The sequence below is a fragment of the Rhipicephalus sanguineus genome, chromosome 2 (genome assembly GCF_013339695.2).
Source record: "Rhipicephalus sanguineus isolate Rsan-2018 chromosome 2, BIME_Rsan_1.4, whole genome shotgun sequence".
In the NCBI taxonomy this organism is placed as follows: Eukaryota; Metazoa; Arthropoda; class Arachnida; order Ixodida; family Ixodidae; genus Rhipicephalus; species Rhipicephalus sanguineus.
Window position 1 is genome coordinate 188,534,577 of NC_051177.1, and position 24,078 is coordinate 188,558,654.

Consider the following 24,078-nt stretch of genomic DNA (forward strand, 5'->3'; position numbering starts at 1 on the left):
TGCCGCAATACGAGAGTGTAATGAGGTGAAGCATATAGAAAATCTGAAGGGGTCACTTTCAATTGGACGTTGACTGCACTTGTTTTTTGGGAAGTTCGAATAGTTCGAACAGTAAAACTCCAGTGCGAATCGAATCGAATAGCAAACACTATTAAAAAAATATTCGAAATTTCGAATATTCGCACACCCCTAGTAATTACCAGTTCCCCGTCGAAGTGACATCGCAGCCAAGGAAAGTACAGGGGACGTTAATTTGTCTATTTTAACTGTATTGTAGTAAATATGATATAAATGTGAAGAAAGTAAGATGGATTAATGAATGAATAAACTTTATCTCAAATTATTCTGGCAGTTTTCTATGAAAAGACAACTTTTTCAATGTCTTTTCGTCCACTTTTTTTTCACATTTATATCACAATTACTACAATACAGTTACAACAATACAATTAACGTCTCCTATACCTACCATGGCTTCATTAGTTGTTGGTTTTCATTAAAGTTTTATCAAGGAAAGAAACGTGCCCTTAAAATTCCCTACTTAAAATATGTCACTTGACTCTGCGCCACCCTGTATTTACGCTGCTGCTGCTATTCTATATCATAGAGGATGTACTAGCGAGAGGCATGGTGGTCTAGTGGTTAGGGAGCTCAACTGCTGACCCGAAGGTCGAGGGATCGATTCCCGGCCACAGTGGCCGCATTTCGATGGAGGCGAAATGCTAGAGGCTCGTCTACTTAGATTTAGGTGCACAATAAAGAGCCCCAGGTGGTCAAAAGTTCCAGAGCTCTCCACTACAGCATGTTTTGGGATGTGAAACCCCAACAATTATTGTTATTAAAAACGAGCGCTAGCTGGTCCGATGGCTGCCCATATTCAACCAACTATGCTGAACAGCAGTTTTGTCTGCAATTTCTTTCTCCTTAAAAACAATTCTGGCATAAGAGATTTTTGAATACGAGGTCCTGTGACCTGTGTTCACAAAAGCCACTTATGCCAGGTTTGTTCATAAGATCACACATTATTTCCACCTCGTCCCCGTGTGGTAGCACGATGTGTTTTGTATTGCCACGGGAGTAGCTGACCTGGCAGATGAACACAGTGGAAGTGCAGCTTCTTGCTGGGTTACAGCATGTTTCCATAGGCCAAGGTGCTTGTATCCAAGGCACGGCACAACCTTTAATCGGGTCTCACGCGAGTGTAATGCTTAGAAGAGAAGAAAGCATGGGTCTGTTCTTTAAAGACACACGCTCAAGGTGGCACTTTTTCTCAAGCACGGCGTGCAGGAGACACCTTTATCTGAGCCATAAGAATGGCAGTCATGCACTGGTATGCATGAGTGAAAATGATCGAATGTTCTTTGGTTGGAGAGTCAGAACATCAAGGAGACAAAAAAAACAGCCTTGATCTTTTTTCGCATGACCAGATAAACAGGGTGGACCACAGTCAGAGAGAATTAACACGTGAATGCATAGCCCGTGCCCTACGAGTCTCCCAAAACGTGTCTCGTAGAACAAAGGTGCACGCACTTGCATATGTTCCCTCTAACCGTGGTGAACCCTGTACACTATGTCTCTTTCCTGAAAGTCTTACAGAAAACGAACCGGCGCCAGAAATTGGATGAAGTAGGTCTACGACTCACGCCAACATCTTCGGGTCGAAACAGGAACTGCCTGTTGAGGTTTGACCGCTCGATGACATCCATGTCGGTCACGTGGACGAGGCCGTCGTTTCCGCCAAGGCCCATCATGGCGAAGTTTTTGAGAAGCTCGCAGCCAACGGCTCCAGTGCCAACCTTCACGTGAGGCATAAGAGTGGCATTAGTGGCTTCCTGATGATACTTACTTGCAACATGCTCGATGAGAATAAAGCTCAGTACAACATATGGACTTAAAAAAAAATGGCAGATCCTACGCACATGAGGTAATAAGTAATAGCTTTTAGCGATAAGTCTAATTCTTCACTTTCAAAGGTAATAGATTTTTGTGTGCTTAGAAAAAAAAAATCAGGGACAATTCAGGGTACTGAAGTGCTCCACTGAGAGAGCAGTAAGTTTTCCCCATAGAACTAATCATGGGAGTATATATACAGTTCAACTCGCGTACATTGAATCTGAAGGGGGGTCACAAGAAAAGTTCTACATGTAGGTAAAGTGAAAGCTCGTTAATTCGACACCCGTTAATTCGGAAATTCTGATAATTCGGACGGCTCTATTGGTCCCGGCCAAAGTGCATGTTAATCTATGGGACCAAACCTTCGTTAATTCGTCTGAATTGGGCTCCGCACCGCTTAATTCGGACAAATTCTGATGGCTGCCGCTACACAAAAGTGTGGTAAAGCAGCGCTGGCACCATTGGAGCGAAATCGAAACCTGAGTGACATCGTCATCGTCATATACTAGTGGGGCAGCGTGAAGCCCGAGCATGCGGCAGTAGCTGACGATAGAATCGACGAGATGTCAGCCGAGTCCACCGACGATGACTGCCCGACTTTCGATGCTGTCCTTCCCACAGATATGACCCTCCAGGACTACATCACGATTGATGATTGTGTCGCCACGACTGGTCTCCTGCCCGATCAAGAAATTATTAATGATGTCGCGACCTCATCGCACCTCACGGGAAGTCTCAGAGGCATTTTTGATATTAGAGGACGCTTGCCTGAGCACTTCCGACAGTTTGCGTGCTGTTGGCCATTTGGAAGAGTTAAGAAAAATTGTAATGTCAGCCGGAATCTGCGTGAAAACGCAGACGACCATTACAAAATAAGTCAGCAAATAAAGGTATGCTTCTCCAACTTGATTTTAATGTTGTTTTTCCTGTTCATTCGTTAATTCGGCATTCAGTTAATTCGGACATTTTTTCCGGTCCCGTGAAATCCAAATTAACGAGCTTTTACTGTAATTTATTATATAAAATATTTTATATATGAAAAATACTTTAAGGGGTTTTGCAACTGTTCGATATACACAGCAATTCATTATATACCATATTTACTCACATAATGATCGCACTTTTTCACTTAAAAAATTGAGTGAGACTTGAGTGTGATCACTATGTGAGGTGAAATTTTCACAAGAAGAATCAAGCTGCAGCTTGGAATTTTTACAATGCTTACCAAAGCACAACCAGAGAATCAGGCTGAAGAATGCCTATGTTTTGCATTAAAGGCACATGTTCACTTCGCTTTGTCTGAATTTGTCCGTGGATAGCACGAAAAAAATCGGAAGAAAAGAAGGTGGGGGGAGGGGGTAGCAAGAAGCCGCCCTTTTGGGCATCTCAATTCAATACCTTTATCTATGCTGTGTCTTATCTGTGCCGTACTCTATCAAAGCAATTTAGCTGTAACCTTACTCTACCTCAAAAAAAGTAATTTAATTGGTCCAAATGATTTGAAGACAGCACAAGATTGTGCAATCACGGAGGCGTCACTCGTTTTTCCAAGCACCGCCATCTTGGCAAGGTCTGCAAGCTCAATGTTTCGCATTCCCGATCCCACACTCCTCGCAAACAATGGGTGCATTGAAAAGCAGAACAAAAAAAAAAAAAAAAGAAAAATGAAGGAGGCAGTTCTAATGAAATTTGTGATGTACGTTCCAATGAAATTCGTGGCTACCAAGGCTACCAGCAGAGTGCTCGCCTGCTGAGAAAAACAGCTGACCTTCCGTTTCTTTGATAACTACATGACAAAAACAGCGGTAAGTTGACACTCATATTGACAAGTTCGAAATGGGAATCGCGTACTGAGAGCCAGGCGCAACTCTTATGTGGTCATATGCGGTGGCAGAGGAAGCGCTTATTCCGAAGCTCAGACTAGCCGCTGATCACGCCAGACCGAAAAATGTCAAACGCACGATGCAATCCTGTATCATGTCGGTAATTTAGCAACAGCAAAGAAAAGCACAGTGACGTTGATTCATGCACTACGTGTGGATATGCAAAGGTTGTGTGGGTGAGGGCATTCATGATGCCTCTGCCCTTGGTCCCGTGCCTATATGTGCGACCACGTGTTCTTGCCAACTGTTTTGAGGCACAGTACATCCAATGTCACCGTTAGACAAATTATGTAGGATAGTACCATGCTCAATGATGATTGTTGGGGCTTAACATCCCAAAACCATGATTTGATTATGAGAGACAAAGTACCATGCTTGAGCGCAAAGGCAATAGCATTCAACAGTAAATCTGTAATTGGTATACCCCATTCATGGCGAAATGGTACAAAGCAAGGTGCCCCCACACGGTTTTGAGCAGTGACCGCACTGCGAAACGATGAGCATGTGGTGTCATGTCGGCAGTAACCACCATCGCCGCAACGGTAAGTTTCGGGGCGTGATCCCCAAGCAACATTTTATCCTTGGCAAAATGTCGGCCTGACGTCGCTGGCCAACTGCACTGTCGTTGGCCCAACCTTGGCACCCGATGTAGGGCCGGTCTCGGGGATTGACATTGGCCTCATGTGGGCCTGCGTCGGCACCCAATGTAGGCCCGTCCACTGTGGCCGACGAGGCCGAGTGCATGCCGCTCGCGGGTTGACTAATGCCCGACCTTACATAAGCGTCGATTTACCGACGGCCGTGGGTCGGTTGCGGACGTTTCTCGCTAGTATTGCTCTGCTTTTTTTTTCTTATTTTTTGTGCGTGTTCTAACAAAACGCATCAATTGTTTTTCTGGTGTGTTGATGCGTGTCGTATTTAATGTGAACGGGCAGTTTATAGAGGCGTTTAACTCTATCTGAATTAATTACGGGCAGAGTGCACATGTAAGACGGAATTAAACGCCTCTAACGGTCTGCAAAGAAAGACGTGAATATAAGTTTTCTCTCTTTAGATCTTTATTTTGCAATTGTATAGATGCACTAATTTTCCATGCAACATTGTTCGCACGGAGTGTTTGCATCAGCCCTTGTGCAACGCAACCGTACAGTCCATGTGATCACGGCATGATAACGCTGACATATATAAATATAAAGACGGACGGCATTCCTGTTGGATCGGCTCCCTTCTTTCGGCCACTTCTCGTGCTCTTGGCCCTGTGCGCAGATGCGACGTTTTACCGTCGAGATGTTAGACTTGCATTTTTCTTCTGTCGGGAAAAACTGAAAGAAACAACAATGAATAATACTGTGAGAAAGGTAGACTATTTACTTGACCAGTTGCACAGACATGTCGCGTCTAGAAACTCTATTCACACAACTAAACAAAATAATTTTGTCGCTGCACAAATAAGAAAAACACTGCACTTACAATAAATGCGAGTGTGCTGAAATTCCGAGAAGTGCTTCAAGCTCCACAGCGCACAGACTAGATAATATGTGGAGAGAGGATGGATCGAGGTTTTCGTTGTTGGCTATGTCACTGGAAAACAAATGGTACAATAAATAGATTAATGAGAACACAATCTTACCTTCAAAGCGGCCGCGGGCCAGTCACATATATTGTGCAGTCGGCATTTACAGCACACCTGCGACCAAATTCAATGTGAAAAGCGATTGCGTGAGACTTTCGTAACCAAGCATGCATCTTACCAGAGTTCTTTTCAGTTGGCGAGAGCAGCGCAGCACGCTATTCACACTACAGTCCTTGTTGCAGGGTTCCCTAGAGAAAACGGCAAAATATGTCACGGTCTTACAATAAGATGCCACAAATAAAAAACAAGAAAATCTGACATATTTGCCCGTCAACGAAGTCTTGGGTCCACGGACAAATATAACCGCCGTTCGCCTGAACATTTCTGATCTGCCAGCTAGAAGAGACGACCAGATTGACGCATCAATTGTGCAAATAAAATTTGATTTTGTCGCTAGACAAAACTCACCATGCGATACAGCGAGGAAATAAAATGCCACTTACGAGTTCGCTTCAAATCCTCGGCAATGGGAGAAGGCCGCCTCCAGGATCAAGGCAAACGAAATGCCTCTGAGTGCTTGCCCGTCTCTGTGCAGTGTGTTTCAGCACGTCCTCGCTCGAAAGAGCTACAATTTGGCGGGAACTGACGCATGGAGCTTGCTCCCCTCCCCAGCGCTGTGACAAAGAAAAAAAAAGAAAACGCGAGAGGTGCGGGGTCCGGCGCCCCGCTATGGTAGCCCCGCTGCACGCCCCGCCTCCCTCTTAACACGACGGAGACCGGCACATACCGTTCCTCCTTTCAGGCCTTGTCATTCTTTCTGGGAGAGAGATCTCACCACTTTTTTTTTTTTTTCGGAGGAACGCACGTGTTGCTTATATCAGCTCTTTCGGGTGAGAAAAAAAAGGAGCGGGAAATTTCGACTGAAGCACATGCCTGAACATTTTAGGGCAGCGCTAATGCGTGCAAGAAGTGGATCGAATTTGAATTGAACCGTTTTCGTTGTTAACACAAAATATCGTTGGTACTCTAACATTAAAACAAATTAACATGAAAACCATAAACTGAGTATCAAGTAGAAATTTTAAAACTCTTCAGTGTGTGCGGACTATCGAATTCTGGCTCTGCAAGCGACGTATAGCTTATGACCGTAGAAATTATCGTATTTTTACGCTAATTTCGTGTTTATTTGGGCATAGATGATATTTTGAAATATTCGTATTAACGCATATGGGCTATTCCCGAAGACCGAATCAAGTATGACGATATTCGATTCGATATTCCAAATGTTCAATCTTCGCACACTTCTATATGTAACCATTATATCTGATGTCCTCCCTTTGTCATGCGGCTCGATCAGATCAATCATATATTTATATTCACGACAGTGCTAAAGCGTGAGCACCGTGCTAGCGTTCCAGAAGTGCCGAACTGTTCCACTTGAGCTCATAGACAAGGCGGAGGCGGGGATGATAATTTTCGGTGGACAGTTCAAAATCGTAGATATTTTAATAGAGCCTAGCGCGCTATAGTATCACGATCAAAATTAAATTTCTGCTCGGCACTCGCATTTGTTCCCATTTATTGCTGTTGTTCAACTCAAGTGCTTTGCATCTAATGCATGCAAAGGCGGTACGTTTTCTTGAGCTTCAAGCAGAAACCGTAAACGCTCAGTACACTTGAAAAGCACTCATGTCGTACCACTGTACGTTGAGCATATAAGTGCTTCATCATAAGAGGTAGGGCTTGATCGGTACTCATGACAATGCGGCAGAGGATTCTCGGCGGCCCGATCGCTAAAGGTTGCGAAGTTTCTTGCGAAACAGGTGAAAAACTTCGACATTTAAATTCCGCCCCTAACCAACTCCGTAATTGTACCTTTTCCTAGTCAAATACTTAACGTGCACATCAGAAATATTCGGCTGGATTCGGGAATGCCGAGGCACAGCAAACATAACTTTAGTGCTGGGGTTATTGATTGGAGCAGAACTGCAAATGCGACATCATTCTTAGACAGATGGACATTTAATAAGCTGCAAGAACGCCAGATTTTAAGATCACTTGGCAATTCAGCTTTTCATATAATCAGTTAGAGCTTTCGCGCCCCTGAAACACGCAGCTGAAGTTTTCCAGCAAGGTTGTACAGTCCGCGAGATCTCTATTTCGCACGTTTCGTGTGACGAAATTAACATTTTTTGGGGCTCGCTATAAAGCAGCCAAAACCTTTCCGATGGGAGAAAGATTGAATTAATTCATTTTCAATAAAGTTTATTACTAATAGATGGTGTAATGTACGTGGTCGGTTACAATCAACGTGCCATTCGCGAACTATTTCAGTCAATTCTATACCGCAGCCCAATGGACCATTGTAAAGCCACATTAAAGATAAATTCGTGTGATTGCACTTTCTTATCCGTTATGTACTTCCTGGTGGCAAACACATTGATCTCCAGAGTGTTCAAATCTTGCGATTTCTCAAGGTTATAAAAATATTTTAACGATATGTCTCCAAACGAATAATTCTTCACAACGCCGACGAATTCCAACTTCCCTATTGAGTCAATGCATGCGCTCATCATTATGGCCATCGCATGTCTAATCAGCATCCGAATAATAGCTTAACTTCAGTCAGTTCAGAGCAAAACTCGATGTTATTCCTTAGCCGGAAGTTTCCCTTACGTCTGTGGTTGACGGTCATTGCTGTTTTCCTTGTTTGACCAAAGGACGTCATCGCGTTTGTAGCTGCACTACATGACTTATTCCTCAACATACTGCCCGAACGCGCTCGCGCTTGTTAGCCCGAAACCTAAATGTTGAATTTCAAAGTAAAATTGACCGGTGTTCAACTTGTCACTCGATCAGAGATGAATACTTTTCACCACGTCGCGTTATTTTGCTCTGCTTTCGATAACAACGGCGTTAGATTGATGAGCTCTGCTGACAAATCCTCATTACTCTATGCAGCCGGTGTAAGGCTGGACAAATATATAAATCAATCTAACGGTGTCGAGCAGTGCACCTGGTCCCATGTGGTGCGTCGGCAAGGGACGATAATTAAGCTCTCATATGTGTAGAAACGTACTGTACGCTCACGTTGCGCGGACAGTCAGCCACACACATCGTCAACGGCACGTGAAGCGTCTACTATTAGCAATGTAATTTTATTACTTTTTTTCGTTTTACATGCGAGGCACCGTCGACGGCAGATTACCGCGAGGCACTAGCTATGCATTTGTCTAATGCGTCTTGAAATATAAAGCTACAGCGTCCAGTTTTAAGCACGTGTTGCTCCTATGGATAATTATTATTCTGTGAAATAACGGAACTAGCAAACATTTTATTAACATTGATCCAACAGAACAGCAGTGTGCGTTGCGCGTTACCCGCCGCAAATGCTCCATTATATGCGATTCTTTTATACGTATGAGCAAGGGCGTCCGCAGAACTTGTTGCAGGGGGGTGCAAGGGGGGGGGGGGGAGATCCAGCACTGACAGCTTTCACTGCCGTGACATGACCTGCAAGATTAATCAGTAGTGTGCAACGTGTGAAATTGGTTGAAAATAGAGAAGGCCGGGACCTGAGTATGCTAATCAAGCTGTGTAACACATTGCTACCGCACAGGAAAATATTATCCGAAATTCCAGGGAGGGGCAGCTGCCCCCCCTTGCACCCCCCTCCGGACGCCCATGCGTATGAGTAAGAAGATTAGACAAATCCGCGGAATGTTTCTCATGCATTTCCATGCATCATATTCGCTCGCTTATCTTTTTGTTTAGTATTTTCAAGACGTTTAAAACGACCACAATGCGACTTCTGAGTGGCATTGTTTCATATCTTGAAGCAGTGATATCCTAATTGTGCAGTATTTTAACTTCTTTATAATGTAGGTTACGGTGTACCTGCTTTGTCTTTTATTAAAAGCAAGGGTTCATTTTTATTTGAAATGCTGTGCTAAAAGGATGAATGTCACAAACATATACAAGGCGACCTCTCACAAAGTGATGGGATAACAGAAACTTTTCAAATAGGCATATCGGGGAATATACCCGTCGTAACTGTATAGTTCCCTGGTTTCAGCCAGAGCTTATTATCTGTGGGAGGTAAAGGTGTAACTACATTGCACAATAAAAAAAAGATAAATTCGCTTTAACTTAATTGAAAATTTGTTGCTACCTAGACGTACACGCGTAAATTTTGACAAACGCAAGTCTTTAGCGGTGCTGTTTCGGACGTGTCCCATTTTCTTATCTTGGCGGCAAAAAGCACTGCTGGGCACTGACGGCGGGCCTGCAGATGTGCGGCTTCTTCGAAAGAGGAGGCGGCTCCACGCTGAGAAAGAAAACCGCAGAACAGCGGAAAGAAAGAAGTTTCCCTCTCCCCACCGGGACCTGCCGGGGCGCGGGCCGCCGTAGCGCATGTTTTTTTGCTTCTTTTTTTAAATGTGCTTTTCACTCCACGGAGCAGCGCGGTTCCTTCTGACCCTCTTCTTTCCCGCACTTTTCCGCCTCCTGCGTTTTATTTTTCACAGCACGAGTCTTCAGTGGATTGCCATTGCTATGTGTTCGTTCTAACAATCTTGAAAGAATATTTCTTGTTCGTGTATTGGTACTAAAATCTTACATTGCGGCCACGCCTTTTGATGAGTTTTTTTCACATAGCATATATGGTATTTCCGCTTGCCTGACTTATCCGTCAGCGAAAGATAAGAACTTTTACTCATTACATTGCGCAAATTACATAATAAAGGACTAGCTGTTAGAACTAAACACTGTGTCTCTCTATCCACAGACTGTTTGGGTGTGCAGCGCTGCTCGGGCAGCACGCAAAAATTTTCATGCTTCATGTTGTCTGTATACAGACGATGCTTCTTTTAGATTATACAGAATGGTTTTTAATGGCCGTGTTAGTTCAGAAATGACATAAATGTATTATGTGAGCTCGGTTTAATGCAAGCGGGTGAAATTACTTGCATGAAAAAGCAAAGTAAATAATCGCCTATCTAAATAAAGTTCATTAATGACCTTAAAATTACACTGACTTACCTACTGCAACTGACTAACTGTAGCCACTGAGTTTGCAATAATTGGAATGAAATCTTACGATTTAATATTTATGCCATCAAATTTTAGGCAGAAGTTCACTGTTGCTTCAGTCACGTTTATTTTTGTAAGAATAAGTTTTAAGCATCGAACAACGACAAAAGCCTAGTTTAACGCCCATGTATATAAATACTGTCGCACACTTGGCGAATGATGGTCTCGAAAAAATCTTTAAAAGTAGATATGCACGCCTGGAGAAACCATGCACGAATGTAATGGCTCGCTATTATTTTTGTTTAGTCAATAATGTATTTGGATTGTTCGCACAAATAATCTCTACCACTTGGTGTAATCAGCTCAAGGACCACAAGTATGTTGTGTGTCACAGGTGATTTTTGTAATGTTTAAAAAATCACACTGTAGGAGTTGTTTACACTTCCTGCAGTGTATTTTATGCTGCCCTAAAATAATACACGCTGTTCGAATCCTCTGCCGGCAACCAAGGCCGGCACGACGTGTTGCCGACTTGTCGCCCCGACGAGCGTTTGGCGCGCTCGGCGTTCACTCAGCCACCAACGGTGGTGCGAATCGTGCAGCCGACCAAGTGCCGACAAGCGTTTGGCGCGCTCGGCGTTCACTCGGCCACCGACGGTGGCGCGAATCGTGCAGCCGATCTAGTGCCGACATAGCTGGCAGCGCACTTCCGGCCGACCCTTTTCGGATGTCTGGTGGCCAGTGAAGTCGGCTGCCGGCTATTTGCCAGTGATCAGCCAAACGTCGGCAGTCGGCCAGCGTTGCTTGGGTCATTATGCAAGAACAAAAATATCAAAATCTGATGACAGAATTTAGGGGTTCAATAATTACAACAGCGGAATCATTATGCGAGTGAATATGGTAACTTGACATCTTCCACACATGCTGTGAGACAGAGTGAGACTAATAGTTATGATCGAATTCAGCTACTACATTTACTTTCACACTACCAGCACTGGTTGGCACTGGCTGTTCTTTGCTAGTGTTGGCCAAATGATGGCTAAATATCCGATGTTGGCCATAGTGTTGGCCAACTACTTACAAATATCAGCCATGTTTCTAAATGATGGCTAGTATCGGCTTAAACGAGTACTGGTACAAATTTTGAAAGCGAGACAACCCTAGCAAAAATGCCAATAGAATTTTCTATTGGTCTTATAGAAAAATCTTATTTGTTGTATAAGTGCTCAATTGGAGCTTTATGGGTCTTATTAGAATTCTATTGTCACCAATAGAGACCAATTGACAACATCTATTTGTCACTGACAGGACCAATAAATTTTTTATTTGTGCAATAGGAGACATCTATTTGTCACCAATGGAACCAATAGGTATATGTTAGTACCAATAGGTGGCAGCTATTTGTCACTTATAGAACCAGTAGGCACCAATAGGTTTTAATAGGCGACGTCTATTTGTCACCTATAGAACCAATAAATAGCACCTATTTGTCATTTATAGAACTAGCAGGTGTGAATTGCCACCAAAGTCACAGGGTTATGCATGGTATTAAAAGGCCACCTATATGTATTTAATTCACTTACAGGGTCATGCAGTAGCGAATTCAGCCAAACGGCAGTTTTTGATTTGTTCAGTATTTGAGCAAAGTGGCAGCCGTTTTACATAAGTGTTCCAAAATATCGCAGCCATATTTTTCATAAATCTCACCAAAATAATTACACAGACGCCTGTAGTGCAATTTCATTCTGTACTCAAGGTTATGGTTATGCAATATTTGTGGGATAAACCCGCAAAAAGACAGGTTTACAGAAAGAGAAAGTTATCATAGTTGAAAAGGGAACGCCACAGTATAGGTAATGTTTTAACTGGGGTACTCAATGTTCTTGTAAAGGCAGCAATTTGTACTCTGCTATCCTTGCATGGTGCAAACGGGGTGGGAAAATAAGCTGCTAATAAAATAAGCGAAGTCAGCATATAAGGTAGAAGTCGTCATTTCCTGCTTGAATGTGTGCACATACAAGGGCGTCCGCAGAACTTTTTGCAGGGGGGTGCATACGCTGTGGGGGGGGGGGGGCATTCAGCACTGGCAGCGTTTCTTTAACTGCCGTGACATGACAGGCAAGATTAGTCACTAGTTTGTAAGTTGCGAAATTGAATGGCAAACCTGAAGGCCAGGACCTGAGTGTGCTAATCCAGCTGTGTAGCTTATCGCAACTGCATAAATATTATCCGAAATTCCAAGGGGGGGCAGCTGCCCCCCCCCCCCCTTGCACCCCCCGCCGGACGCCCATGTGCACATAATGTATACATAGTTGTTTTCAGCCGGTGAGCTATTGCGATTCTTAGTTAACCTCCCTGCCTTGCCTACATTCCTTCTCTCTCTCTCTCGACAGCACGCTATGGAAACAAACGCGAACAGTACGGCATCTACCAGCTCCGCTGGTCGCATTACTTTTCAAACACTTGTAGCCTGGCTGGTAATAAGACAAGTTATCCATGATACATTCACGAGACTAGCGTATTTTTATTGTCACCAAGCTAAGAGCGCGGAGAAAACAAATGCGAACAGCGCTGTTTGCGTTTCTTTTCGTCGCCTTTGTAAGTAGTAGGTGGTAGGTTGTAAGTGCAAGCTCGCTCGAGCGCTTGCACTTCTTACGACGGTGAACATCGCGTTCGCTGCCGCAGGTTACTGTACCTGCGGGGTCACCCGTAATGCGCATCATATAAAAACGAGAAAAACCTGAAGTTCAAAACATGCGGAAACACGATAACGATAACAAAATCACGAGCAACCAACGCCGAGCAACCAAAGTGATACAGGCTTGTTAATAGAGCTCATTGAAGATAATAGCTGTCGCGTGAAGGCGCTGTATGTCTTCTATTTTCTTTTTCGTTGCGCAGCTGAAATTTCGGTTCGCTACGCTTTCCATAACCTTCCTCCCAATGTGTCAGCAGCTGAATATTTTCGAGGGGTTGGAAATAGAGCAAAATACTGCAATACAATAGCAAAAAATAAAATATTGTTTTTGTGGTATGGCCACGGCACGAGCGCCAGCCAGCAAGCGAGCCGACTACAGCCAGCCACAGCCGCAGCGGGTGTTTTCGGTCGAGTCACGAGTGTGTGGTGCGGCATGTTCGTGGTCGAAGTCAGGCTTAGAAATGTTGTATGTTTGTGTCTATTGAAGGTTGCACGAAAACGCACGTGTGTAATCGCGACGACAATGCAAGGTCGGTCATGAGCGTCAAAGAAGTTTCAGCGCTAAAAGCGCCTCGGACTTCAACAGCAGTAAGTGGTACCGAGTGTGCTGACAGGATGCTGCTCGCAAAGCTGGTTGCTTCGGTGCGCATACCCTGCCGATGTTCGGTAAGTGAACTGTTTTTTATATATTTGCTAGTCAGTAAAAGTTGCTCTTGCTGTGCTACTAATTCGCGCATCTGCCAGCGTGCCCACCGGACAGCGAGGACAAGAGCGATAAATCAGTGTTCACTTACGGTTCTTTGCAGATGTATTGAAATAATACCTCTAGCCACGTAAAATGATTTTGTCGCTGCATGTGCCCAGCTCTCACGGCCCTAGCATTGTAACTGGTATGGAATAAGTCTGAGAACTTGGCATAGTTTTTTTTTTAAAGTTAGCCCCTTTGTTTGTATTTATTCCGCTCCACAGTACAATAGTTTTGAACATCGTGTGGGCTGTTCGCATATACAGACGCTGGCATAGACGTACGTTATCGACTTGCGCATTGTTTTCGCGATAATCTAAATGGACTAAAATATGTAATCATGCCTTCGTTCACCCTCAATAATACACTTATGGGAGAGGGAAGAAGTTTATTGGCAATAAAAATCCTGTGTGGCTGTCCCATCATCAATTACTAGTCATGCTGACTGAACCCCATTCTATGACACACATGGTTGCAGTAGAGTGGCACTATATTTAATGATTTCTCCCGAAGTTCACACACTGCGATCGGTTTGGTGCTAGTGCTGTTTGGCCTTTCCCACTAGTGTCCGAAGTCCACACACGTGACTGCGGTTATGCTTCTGGGATACAAGTATAATCGAATCTGCTGTACGAATTTGACAAAAGATCCGTCCCTGTCATGTTAAGCTGTTACCTACAGCCAGCTCACCGGAATTTCCCTTATGCTGATTCTACAGTGTGTCGTATCTGCATATTTTTTTTTATTCTAATGCTTCAGTTTTCTTTCAGTAGCGCATCTAAATATTTTCTTTCTTTCTTCCTGGTATTTTAGTATTTTATGTTTGTTTCTTTTTTTTCAGGCCCTACCTAGAGAAGCGGTGCAGTGGCATATATTCGACAAGGAAGCACAGCATGCCTAGCTGGAAAGCTTGTTGCGGGGAAGATCGCCGATTTGATGAAGTTATCCTGTAATAATGATAAATATAGCACATGCCTCCCTTCAAATAGAATTTGTTCATTTTATACAGGCGCTGCTATGTTGCAGTCCTCAAATGCCCATTATTTGATATGCCAAAATTACGGGCTCCCAGCGGAGAAATAGGCCAATAGATTTCCAATCCACAAACACAGTACTAACGGTACTAATAGGCAAATAGAATGCCAATAGACAAATACACAATAGGCATATAGAGTGCCAATAGACAAATACATCAATGAACAAATAGAGGTCCAATAGACCAGCATGCCACCTATAGACCCATATGATACCAATAGACCAATATGATACCAATTGACCAATATGTTCAATAATCCGATAGGCTATTGGTTTTTCTATGGGTGATTTTTGCTAGGGAACTTGTGGGATAGATGTGAGTGGACACACATGCATCTTCTACAAGATATCAACAGCTAATACGACCTAGAACATAATTAAAACCACTTTTACAGTGCGTGTCACACAACTGCACGCGAAACGTCGTGCCTCACAAGATCGACACCAACTTGATTTTAATGCCAACAACCATCAACCACCTACACCATGAGTTTGGGTTTGCTGCCATAATACAGTAGACTCTCATTAAACGGAACCTGGAGGGACCAGGAAAATGTGTTTTGTTCAACAGGAGTTCCATTTACTGAGAGATGAACAGGGGCGCAGAATCCAAGTGCAAAACCAATCATGTTGTGTCAGTTGTTCCATTTAAGCAGTAGCTCCGTTTAAGATTTTCATTTACTCAGGGTCTGCTGTACTTGTGAGCGCTCTCTCCGACAGAGCTTTTTAACAGAAGGAGAGGGCACCTCCTTTATGGACTTGCGCAAAAGTACAAAGGCTGACGTCCTTACCTGGACAGTGCATCTTGGGGGAGGTCACACATATTTACAACATCCCCCAGCAAGGACTATACACCACCCAGGGAGCCTTCATTGAAAAGAGTTGTCAAAGTGGTGCTCACGTGAATGCAGTTTTGTGAACTTACATAGCCAGTTATGTTTACATGAAAACCATTCTGGTTCCCGCCTCACTCTGCGCTCTCTAAAACAAAAACTGCGACTGGGCGCTGTAAAACAGTATCCAAATAATTAACCGGTGCACACTAGAGCAAATGTGGTATAGTGGGCAGTGTGCTTCGCATCCACGCAGCCGTGATAAGAGGGTCATTAGCTACTTGTTCCAACAGAAAGACGTAGTAAAATTTTTATGGTAGGCCACATTCAAAAGTGCATTTTTTTGCATAAGATCTGTTTTTGTTTTGTTTCTTTTACAGCGAAAGCTGTTACGAGATCACAACAAGGGCCGTTTTTGGCACCGTAGTTTAGTTCTCCGCCGCTGCCGCTGTCTGTAACCGCTGTTCATGGCATTTCGCACACCATTGCACAGAGAGAGAATGACGGAAGCACAGCGAACGCGCGCTTTCGCAGCCTCGAGATTTGCTTGCCGGTGTTGGTTTCGCAAGCGTCCATAGCACCGTTGCGAAGGAGAGTGCAACGCTTGCCGGCGTTGCCGTTTACGTTCAGGTTTGCAAGCGTCCATGGCGCCGTTGCGAAAAAGAGTGCAACGGGAGTGAGTGCGCGCTGCATTACATATGAGCGCACAGCTGTGGCGGAGAGAGAAACAGGAGAGGAGAAACGAAGCGGAGGCAGCGCTCACGCCACCTCCTCCCACCTCCTCGTGTGAGCGCGAGGAGAGGGGGAGTTGGCGCATGCGCAGTATGGGTGCGGATGCCGCAGGACGGGCACTGCTCTGAGCATAAGATGCTTTCGCATCTAAAATGTTCTTTGTAAGTGTGGCCTGCCACTTGACGTCATGGTCAGTGTTGGCGAACAATTGCCGATGTTTACCATCATTAGGATGGTAAACATCGGCAATTGTTCGCCAACACTGACCATCAGCCGTTTTTGCAACAACATTTTTGTTGTTCAATCTTACTTAAATAGCTAAGCCATAAACCCAATTTTTCACTGGCATGACACTCCTCGTTCAGTGCTCAAATTCAGTAGCACTTCTTGTACTTAACATCTCCCTCCACAAATGTAGACTTCCTTTATTTGAGTTTTCCGATGCCGGCTTCTCCACTTCTTGCCTCCTCTTTTACTTGTCAACTTTGACACACGCCCTGTGACCCATATTCATTGTGGGGAATTATTCCTATTTTCACATGTCCTAGTGTACTCAGCCGTTTTTGTGGATACATGCCGGTCACCTACCAGCTAACTATGCGTAAGCTACCCGTCAGGTAGTCGCCTATTTATATTTGAACAAAGTTGTATAATCCACATAGTTTAATTGGCAAGACAGGAAAAGCTAGCACCCGCAAAACAGGAAAAATGCACACACGCACAAAAAAAAAAATCTTCGCTCGAAAACCTTCCATTTACAACCAAATAATATTTTCGGTTGTTCAGTCTGACCACAGAAACAATGGCGAAATAGCAATAGCAACCATTGAAGAGTCTAGCATGTCATTTCGTACCACAAAGTACTTCCGAGACATCAGCTGTTCCTGCATGTCAGTCCCGAAAACCCGAGCTTGCCCAGCATAACGGCTGTGCTCCTGCGCAGCGGCAAGAAGAGGTAAAAGAAAAGAAAGAATCAGAATCTCATTATAAAGAAATTTGCAAAAACTGCAAAAGTCTGGCCTGGTTCAATACAAATGTGAAAAATTGTTTCAAGGCTTCTGACTGTTCTATTGTTTGTTTGTTCTTATTTCATTTGTAGCAACCTCACCATTGCACTGGCACTTGCTTCTGACACGTCTGCGTCCTGTGGGAGGCACTCGAATGCGTCGAAATAGAACCACTGCTGAATCGGCTGAAACTTTCCACTGCATGCCTGTGAGAAAAGAAAAAAATCACTGCATCTCCACTAATGTGAATCACGAGTGACGAAGCACTGGGTATCGGACTGGTATGTCACCGTACAGCACCCGCGCATTGCCACTGCGAATGTAAATTGAGTGACAAAGTGTATATAGAGTTGAGCCCGACTATATCGAACCCGTTTATATCAAATTATCCCGTATATCGAACAATTTCTAAACACGGTAAATTTACATGGACAATATATTGCAGAAGTTACTGTTACATCAAACGAAAATAGCAACGACAACCGAAACATCAAACTCCATGTGCCTCAAAAGTGTCCCAGCAAGTTGGCTCTCCCTCGCGGTGTCGGGGAAAACTGTCGGCGCCACCCTAGAAAAAGTGGTTTAGACCCGGCTGTGCACGGGCGAACACCCCCCTGCAAAAAATGATCCTGGCCTGCTCGCAGTGCTTACAGCCAATCAGAGGCCGTCGTGCTTTCTCCAAGGCGCGGAGGCGGTACAAGTGAGTACCATTTTTGCTTTCTTTATGCTTGCGTGCCTGCTGCTGCCTCTTTTCCTCGAGTCCTCATTCAGCGTGGTCCGTGCTGGTGGTGTTGCCTGTTGGCGCCCTGTGAACTTTCTTGGTGCGCTGTCGTCCTTGCTTGTGCAAAGAGGCAGAATTTGCTGTTCGCCGTGAAACTCGAAATCATAAATCGAGTCGAGCGCGGTGAGAAGTCCGTTGTCGCCGCCGCGTACAAGATTCCAAGGAGCACCTTGAGTACTATCCTGAAGAACAAGGCAGACATCAGGGCCAAGTCGGACAAAAGGCCAGGTGCCCGTGGCGCCCGACGTGTGCGCCTGCTGTGTACGAAGATGTTGAAGTGGCCGTTTACAAATGGTTTGTGGACGTTCGGTCGCGAAACATCCCGGTGTCTGGCCGTATGATCGAGCAGAAAGCCAAGGACCTTGCTCTCTTGCTTGGCAGGAACGATTTCCAAGGCGGTTCCGGCTGGCTCCAACGGTTAAAAGAACGGCACGACATCGGTGGCAAAGCTGTTACGTGTGAAAGCAGAGTGGTGGACCTGGACAGCGTAGACAAATGGCTCGAGGAAAACTGGCGAGATATCCCAACAAGATATCAAGCCCAAGATATCTTGAATGTGGATGAAACTGCTCTATTTTGGCAAATGTTGCCAAACAAGACACTTGCATGTCGGGGCGACAAGACTTGTGGCGGCAAGCAAACAAAGCCCCTGTGTCCGTGCTGTTGGCAGCTAATTTAGACAGATCGAAAAAGCTTCGACCTCTAGTTATCGAGAAAAGCACGGCACCGCGGTGTTTTTGAAATGCGCTGTCGCTTCCAGTTACCTACCGAGCAAACTCAAAAGCGTGGATGACCAGGGAGCTTTTCAGCAGGCGGCTATCGTCGTGGAACGATGATTTGGTAGGCGAAAATCGCAAGGGGTGCCTGCTCGTGGACAATTGTTCATCGCACCACTGCAGTATGACCTTCAGCAACATCGAGCTGCGTTTTTTGCCCCCAAACACTACGTCTGTCATGCAACCACTGGATCAAGGTGTTATATGCGCACTGAAAGCCGGCTATCGGAAGCGCCTGGTGGAGAGGCTGCTGCAGAACCTTCGTGTCGGCAGGGAGCTAAAGATCAACTTGCTCGGAGCTCTTTCTATGCTGAGTAGATCGTGGGCAGATGTCACGAAGGAGACAATCCAGAACTGCTTTAGGCATGCCGGCTTCCGCATGCCTGGTGATGACACCCCGAATTCCGATGATAGCACTGAAGACACCACAGGTGTTTCCGCCGAAGTTTGGAGCGAGCTGGCAGAGTTCCAGGGTGCTATCGACAGATCGACATTCGGCAAGTTCGTCAGTGCGGACGATCATGAGCCATCATGAGCCAGCTACAAGATGATCATGAGTCAGCTACAAGATGAGGACTACGCTGCAGACGTCGTGCCTACCACGAGCCAAAGCGACAGCAATAAGGAAATTGACGATGGCCCGTTGCCTACATCCTCCGAAGTGATTAGTGCACTTGTGTTGGTCCGGCGCTATTGCGTGAACATGGAAGGTTGCGGCCTCAGCTGCTCAGACTCGTTGGACAACGTGGAGGCGTGCGTACTGTCGCAAGCAGCGAAGTCGTTGAAACAGAAAAAAATCCAGGACTATTTTGTTCCTAAGTAGGGCACGCAAGTAAGCCACCATATTAATAAAGTACTTTTCTTATTGGTATGTGCCTTTGTGTCATCAAATCCTATAGCGGGCCTATATCGAATTATGCCATATATCGAACTAATGAACGTTTTTTGGCGACTTCGATATACCCAGGTACGACTGTATATACAAATGTATTTATTTGCTTCCTCTTTAATGCTCTTCTATTTTAATCCTCTTGTTATAATTCGTATGTCGTCTTGAGTTCTGGATTCCGTTTTTCCTTTATTATTACTGCTTTGTGGTCTGTCAAATGGAAAACCAAAGGTCAAACTGTCAGGCACGACACATTCCACATCCCACTGCGCACATCCTTCAGAATTGTGATAGCCAGATTTGTTAATTTCGGGAACATAGTGCCTTTAATTATTATTCAATTTCATTTTATGAATTTCGGGAACATAGTGCCTTTAATTATTATTCAATTTCATTTTTATGAAGATAGTTCAGGAGTGTTTTGAGTGCTGCATATGACTTTTATCTGAGACTTTATAATCGTAATCGTAATCACAACATACACACGTATGTGTCACTGATGTTTCATCGGGTATAAACATCGGCTATGTGCCGTGAGGACGGACGCCACACAACGGACAAGCCTAGAGCCTAAGATGCTTCACCCTTAAAAAAGTAGGGCAGTTCCGCACTAGTGGTGCGAAGACTTAGGTAGCAGCGGAGCTAGTGGAGTTCCCCTCCTCCTCACCGTCACATTCTTATTTCTATCTCTCTTTCTTTATTCCTCTCTCATTTTCAGTCTTTCCATATCTCTTTATCTTCAATTTCTTCCTCTCTATCTCTGTACTTCTCACTTCCTCTTTCTATCTTTCTCTCTCTCTCTCTCTCACTATATATATATATATATATATATATATATATATATATATATATATATATATATATATATATATATACAGGGTTTGTCCAAAAAGTGATGTCAATGATTAAATTGTAAAGCGTCTGTACCTTGAACAGGCTAGGACCGCTTTATATTGGTGGAGGGGGAAATTAGCTTACACACGTGCGTCACATTGTCGTATGCTGCCATCAGAAGAGTCAGGAGAGACATTGTGAAAGTCGTTTTCATTTCCCGTGCGAGCCACAATGCAGCACTCGTTGGAACAAAGAATTGCCATCAAGTTTTGTGTGAAACTCAACAAGTCCGAAGTGGAAGCGTTTCCTATCATGAAACGTTACCTACCAGTGGTGTAAGGCCTTTTTAGAAGGTCGTTAAGAGGCCAGCAATGATGCCTGGAAATATCACTGGAAGTGATGTATTGTCGCAGCAGGAGCCTATTTTGAAACATTTAATTGTGCTGTACTTATCTTATAAATGTACCTTCTTTAATCGACTCATTGACATTACCTTTTGGACATACACTGTATGTGTTTCTTTCCTTGCTGCTGTCTTTCCCTCCATCTTTTCTCTCTGCCTTTCATTCTCTCTGTTTCTCTATTTTTCTTTCTTTCTCTGGTAGGTTTTATTCTCTCCTCCTCACCCGAACGTCTGTCCTCCTCTCCTTCACTTCCCTTTCCCTCCCCCTTGCTCTTTGAGCTCTGCTAGCTGCTCGCCTTCGAATGGTGTGTACGTGAGTTCAAATCTTGCTTCGCGAAGAAATCTTTCCCCCTTGAATTTCTCTCTCTCTATCTTTATTTTTCTTCCTTTCTCTCTTCTGTGCTCGTCTCGCCCATCAGAGTTATTGCAACCTGCGCAAGAGAAATCGGTGCTTGTGTTTAAGGAGCTAAGCAGAAGATGAACACGATGACAACGATGATAAAGAGGACGAAGAGAGCACGAACCAGTTCATGATGATGTTTTTCTGACGACACTGCATGTTTTTCTGACGACACTGCACATACTACAGCGAGCTACAGCAGCTTCTCTGTTAAAAAGCAAGGATAATCTGAGACGGGTCAGTTCAGAGTGAAATGCGGCTGTGTATTATGATAATTATACTTCTTAAAACCAGTTATTTGTACTTCGAACAAGTAGCGCACGTTCCCTACTTAGTTGCACACAATGTTGCCTATGTACAGTACTGAATGAAGCCTTGTATCATGTGTGCGTGATCTTAAATGGCCAAAGCCTTACTTTCCAGCCCCACTTGCTTGTTCTACATGCATTAATACCTACCTATAGGCGCATGAGCAAACTGAGCTAGTTCTGTTGAAAAGATTGCTCCCACACTCAAAATAAAATAAAAGATATGTCGATATGCCATCTTTCTGATTTACAATCATGGCAAATCGCTTTCATGCTACATTTTCTTTTGTTTATGAAAGAGCATACCGTAAAATGCCGAGCAAGCGCACCCCCTACGGTGAAGGATAATTCGACCAGATTTGGAGGGGGCGCTTGCTTGGTTCCGGACCGAAATTCAAGATGGCGGTGGAAGACTCGCTAAAAATAAAAAATGCCCATCCATGTTTCTAATGAAATGCTTTACTTATTTACTGTTTTTATTTCCCCTCGTCACTGTCAAACAATTAAAGCAGCGACCAGTTTGACCAATATACGACCGACCACATGACAACGGAATTTCATAAACAGCATTAGATATGCACTCAGTGCACTCATTCTTGTGGTTCTTTTACACAAGCGATGCTCATCTTGAAAAGAAGTGGCTGCGGGAGAGGAGGGGGGCTTGCATAGTCATTGCCGCTTATTTCAGATCTCCCGAATAAGGGAGGAGGGTGCTTGCTCGGGTAGGGGCGCTTGCTCGGCATTTTACAGTAAGGAAATAATTTACTGTCTAGCTTCAATATTAAGCCTCTGTGAGCAAATATTTCTAGCTGCCATGTGATTATACTAAAATTAATTTAATTATATATTTGCACAAGGCTACAATAACTTCTGTGGAGCTGATAGGAATATATCACTTCATTTTTGTCACACCATGTGCACTTATATGTCACACTATGTATGCAATGACAGCAATCAAAAAGTGTCATTTAAAACCCCCTTCAAACATAGTAAGAAATGCTATGGGAACTGATATTGAGATTCTACCAAGTGCCTGTGACACTGACTCGTGTAAGCCATCAGCTGGCATGAAATACGGATTTGATTTAACCTCATTATTAACCGAAATTTTGTTTAGAAAGCTTCAAGAGCCGACACTTCATGGCCCATCCACCTCGAAGTTAAAGTCAAACTGCTGAATAGCCAGCAACGCACCTTCATGACTTCCTGTGCGGCGATGCTTCCAGTCACAGCCTGCATGGGACACAGCGAGCCGGCCGACACGTACGAGAGCGTCATAATCACCGCCTCGTCTACGTTGTCCAGTGGTGTAACAAGCATCGTGTTCTTCTCTTTGGCCAATCGGACGACCTCTTCTGCATCTTCCTGCAATGACCACGTGTGCTAAGACAATGGGCCTCATGGTGAAGGTAAAGATAAACTCATGGACACCAATGTGACACTACAATAGTTGGGGCCGGGCGAAGCAGAATAGGACAGATAGGAGTAGAGACACACAGTGCTGACTTTCAAAAATTCCTGCAAGTGAGTGAACAAGAATGAGTGAGTGAGCAAGCGAGCTCTATCAACAGCTCCATGTGTCCATATAAGCACAGAGGCAAGGCTAATTCATACCGGTGGCACCTCTTTCGGTGGTGACTTAAAGTAATGGCGTGTAAGTGTCGGAAAGGGCACAGGCTGCGTGGGCACTTGCTATGTGGCTGCAGGGCCACATGGTAGCCGCGTTGCTTGTGTTCTATGCTGCCGAATGCCTCGTGGAACCAAGTCCTAACATATGTGCTGCGTTGTTGGTATTTCAGTTATCCTTGTGTTTTTCTGTCTACTACTAGAGGTAGCACACCCTCAAGCTAAATTGCCAGCAAGTTCGTGTCATCCCTGTGAACTCGGTGTGACACTGTGTTAGCAAACTGTGCATCTTTAGGCTCAGACCACTGTTTAGTTTAGTTTGCTGGCCGTGCTGAGCGATGATGACACCATGCAAAGCCTGTGCAAGGCCTAAAGTCATGACAATGGCAACTGTTGACACATGCTAGCTAATTTACATGGTTAAAGCATTAACGTCAATTTATAATTCTTATCTCACAAAAGTAGTACAACATTGAGTTAGAATCAAGTTTGGCTTAAATTCTGGCGAGTTAACAAAAATAAATAGCAGCCTTTTTTTTAACAGACTTTCAACGTAAGGCATTTTTTTAGACATGTCCTTAATTAAGCATTTTAGGCTGGTGCTTTACTTCTCTTTCACCAATTATTCTTAGCA

The 24,078-nt window shown here is 44.3% G+C and overlaps 1 protein-coding gene and 1 long non-coding RNA gene across 3 annotated transcripts in view; both read right to left on the reverse strand.

Annotated features, from left to right (window-relative positions):
• The window catches only part of LOC119383932 (ubiquitin-like modifier-activating enzyme 1), a 233,146-nt gene that overhangs the window by 139,430 nt on the left and 69,638 nt on the right, over positions 1–24,078 (reverse strand). The window contains exons 10-13 of the mRNA XM_049413008.1: positions 23,013–23,183; positions 17,529–17,633; positions 17,275–17,352; positions 1,641–1,793 (exon numbers count right to left, since the gene is read on the reverse strand). Of these exons, the coding sequence (XP_049268965.1) occupies positions 1,641–1,793; positions 17,275–17,352; positions 17,529–17,633; positions 23,013–23,183 (507 nt within the window). The remainder of the gene's footprint in view (positions 1–1,640; positions 1,794–17,274; positions 17,353–17,528; positions 17,634–23,012; positions 23,184–24,078) is intronic.
• LOC125757279 (uncharacterized) lies at positions 4,820–6,191 on the reverse strand. Of its 2 annotated transcripts, XR_007415204.1 has the most exons (4): positions 5,850–6,191; positions 5,525–5,742; positions 5,244–5,354; positions 4,820–5,095 (listed from the first exon to the last, which is right to left on the reverse strand). It is a non-coding gene; the product is annotated as an uncharacterized LOC125757279 (long non-coding RNA). The 2 variants fall into 2 exon arrangements; XR_007415203.1 differs by lacking the exon at positions 5,850–6,191 and having other exon boundaries at positions 5,244–5,460; positions 5,525–5,787.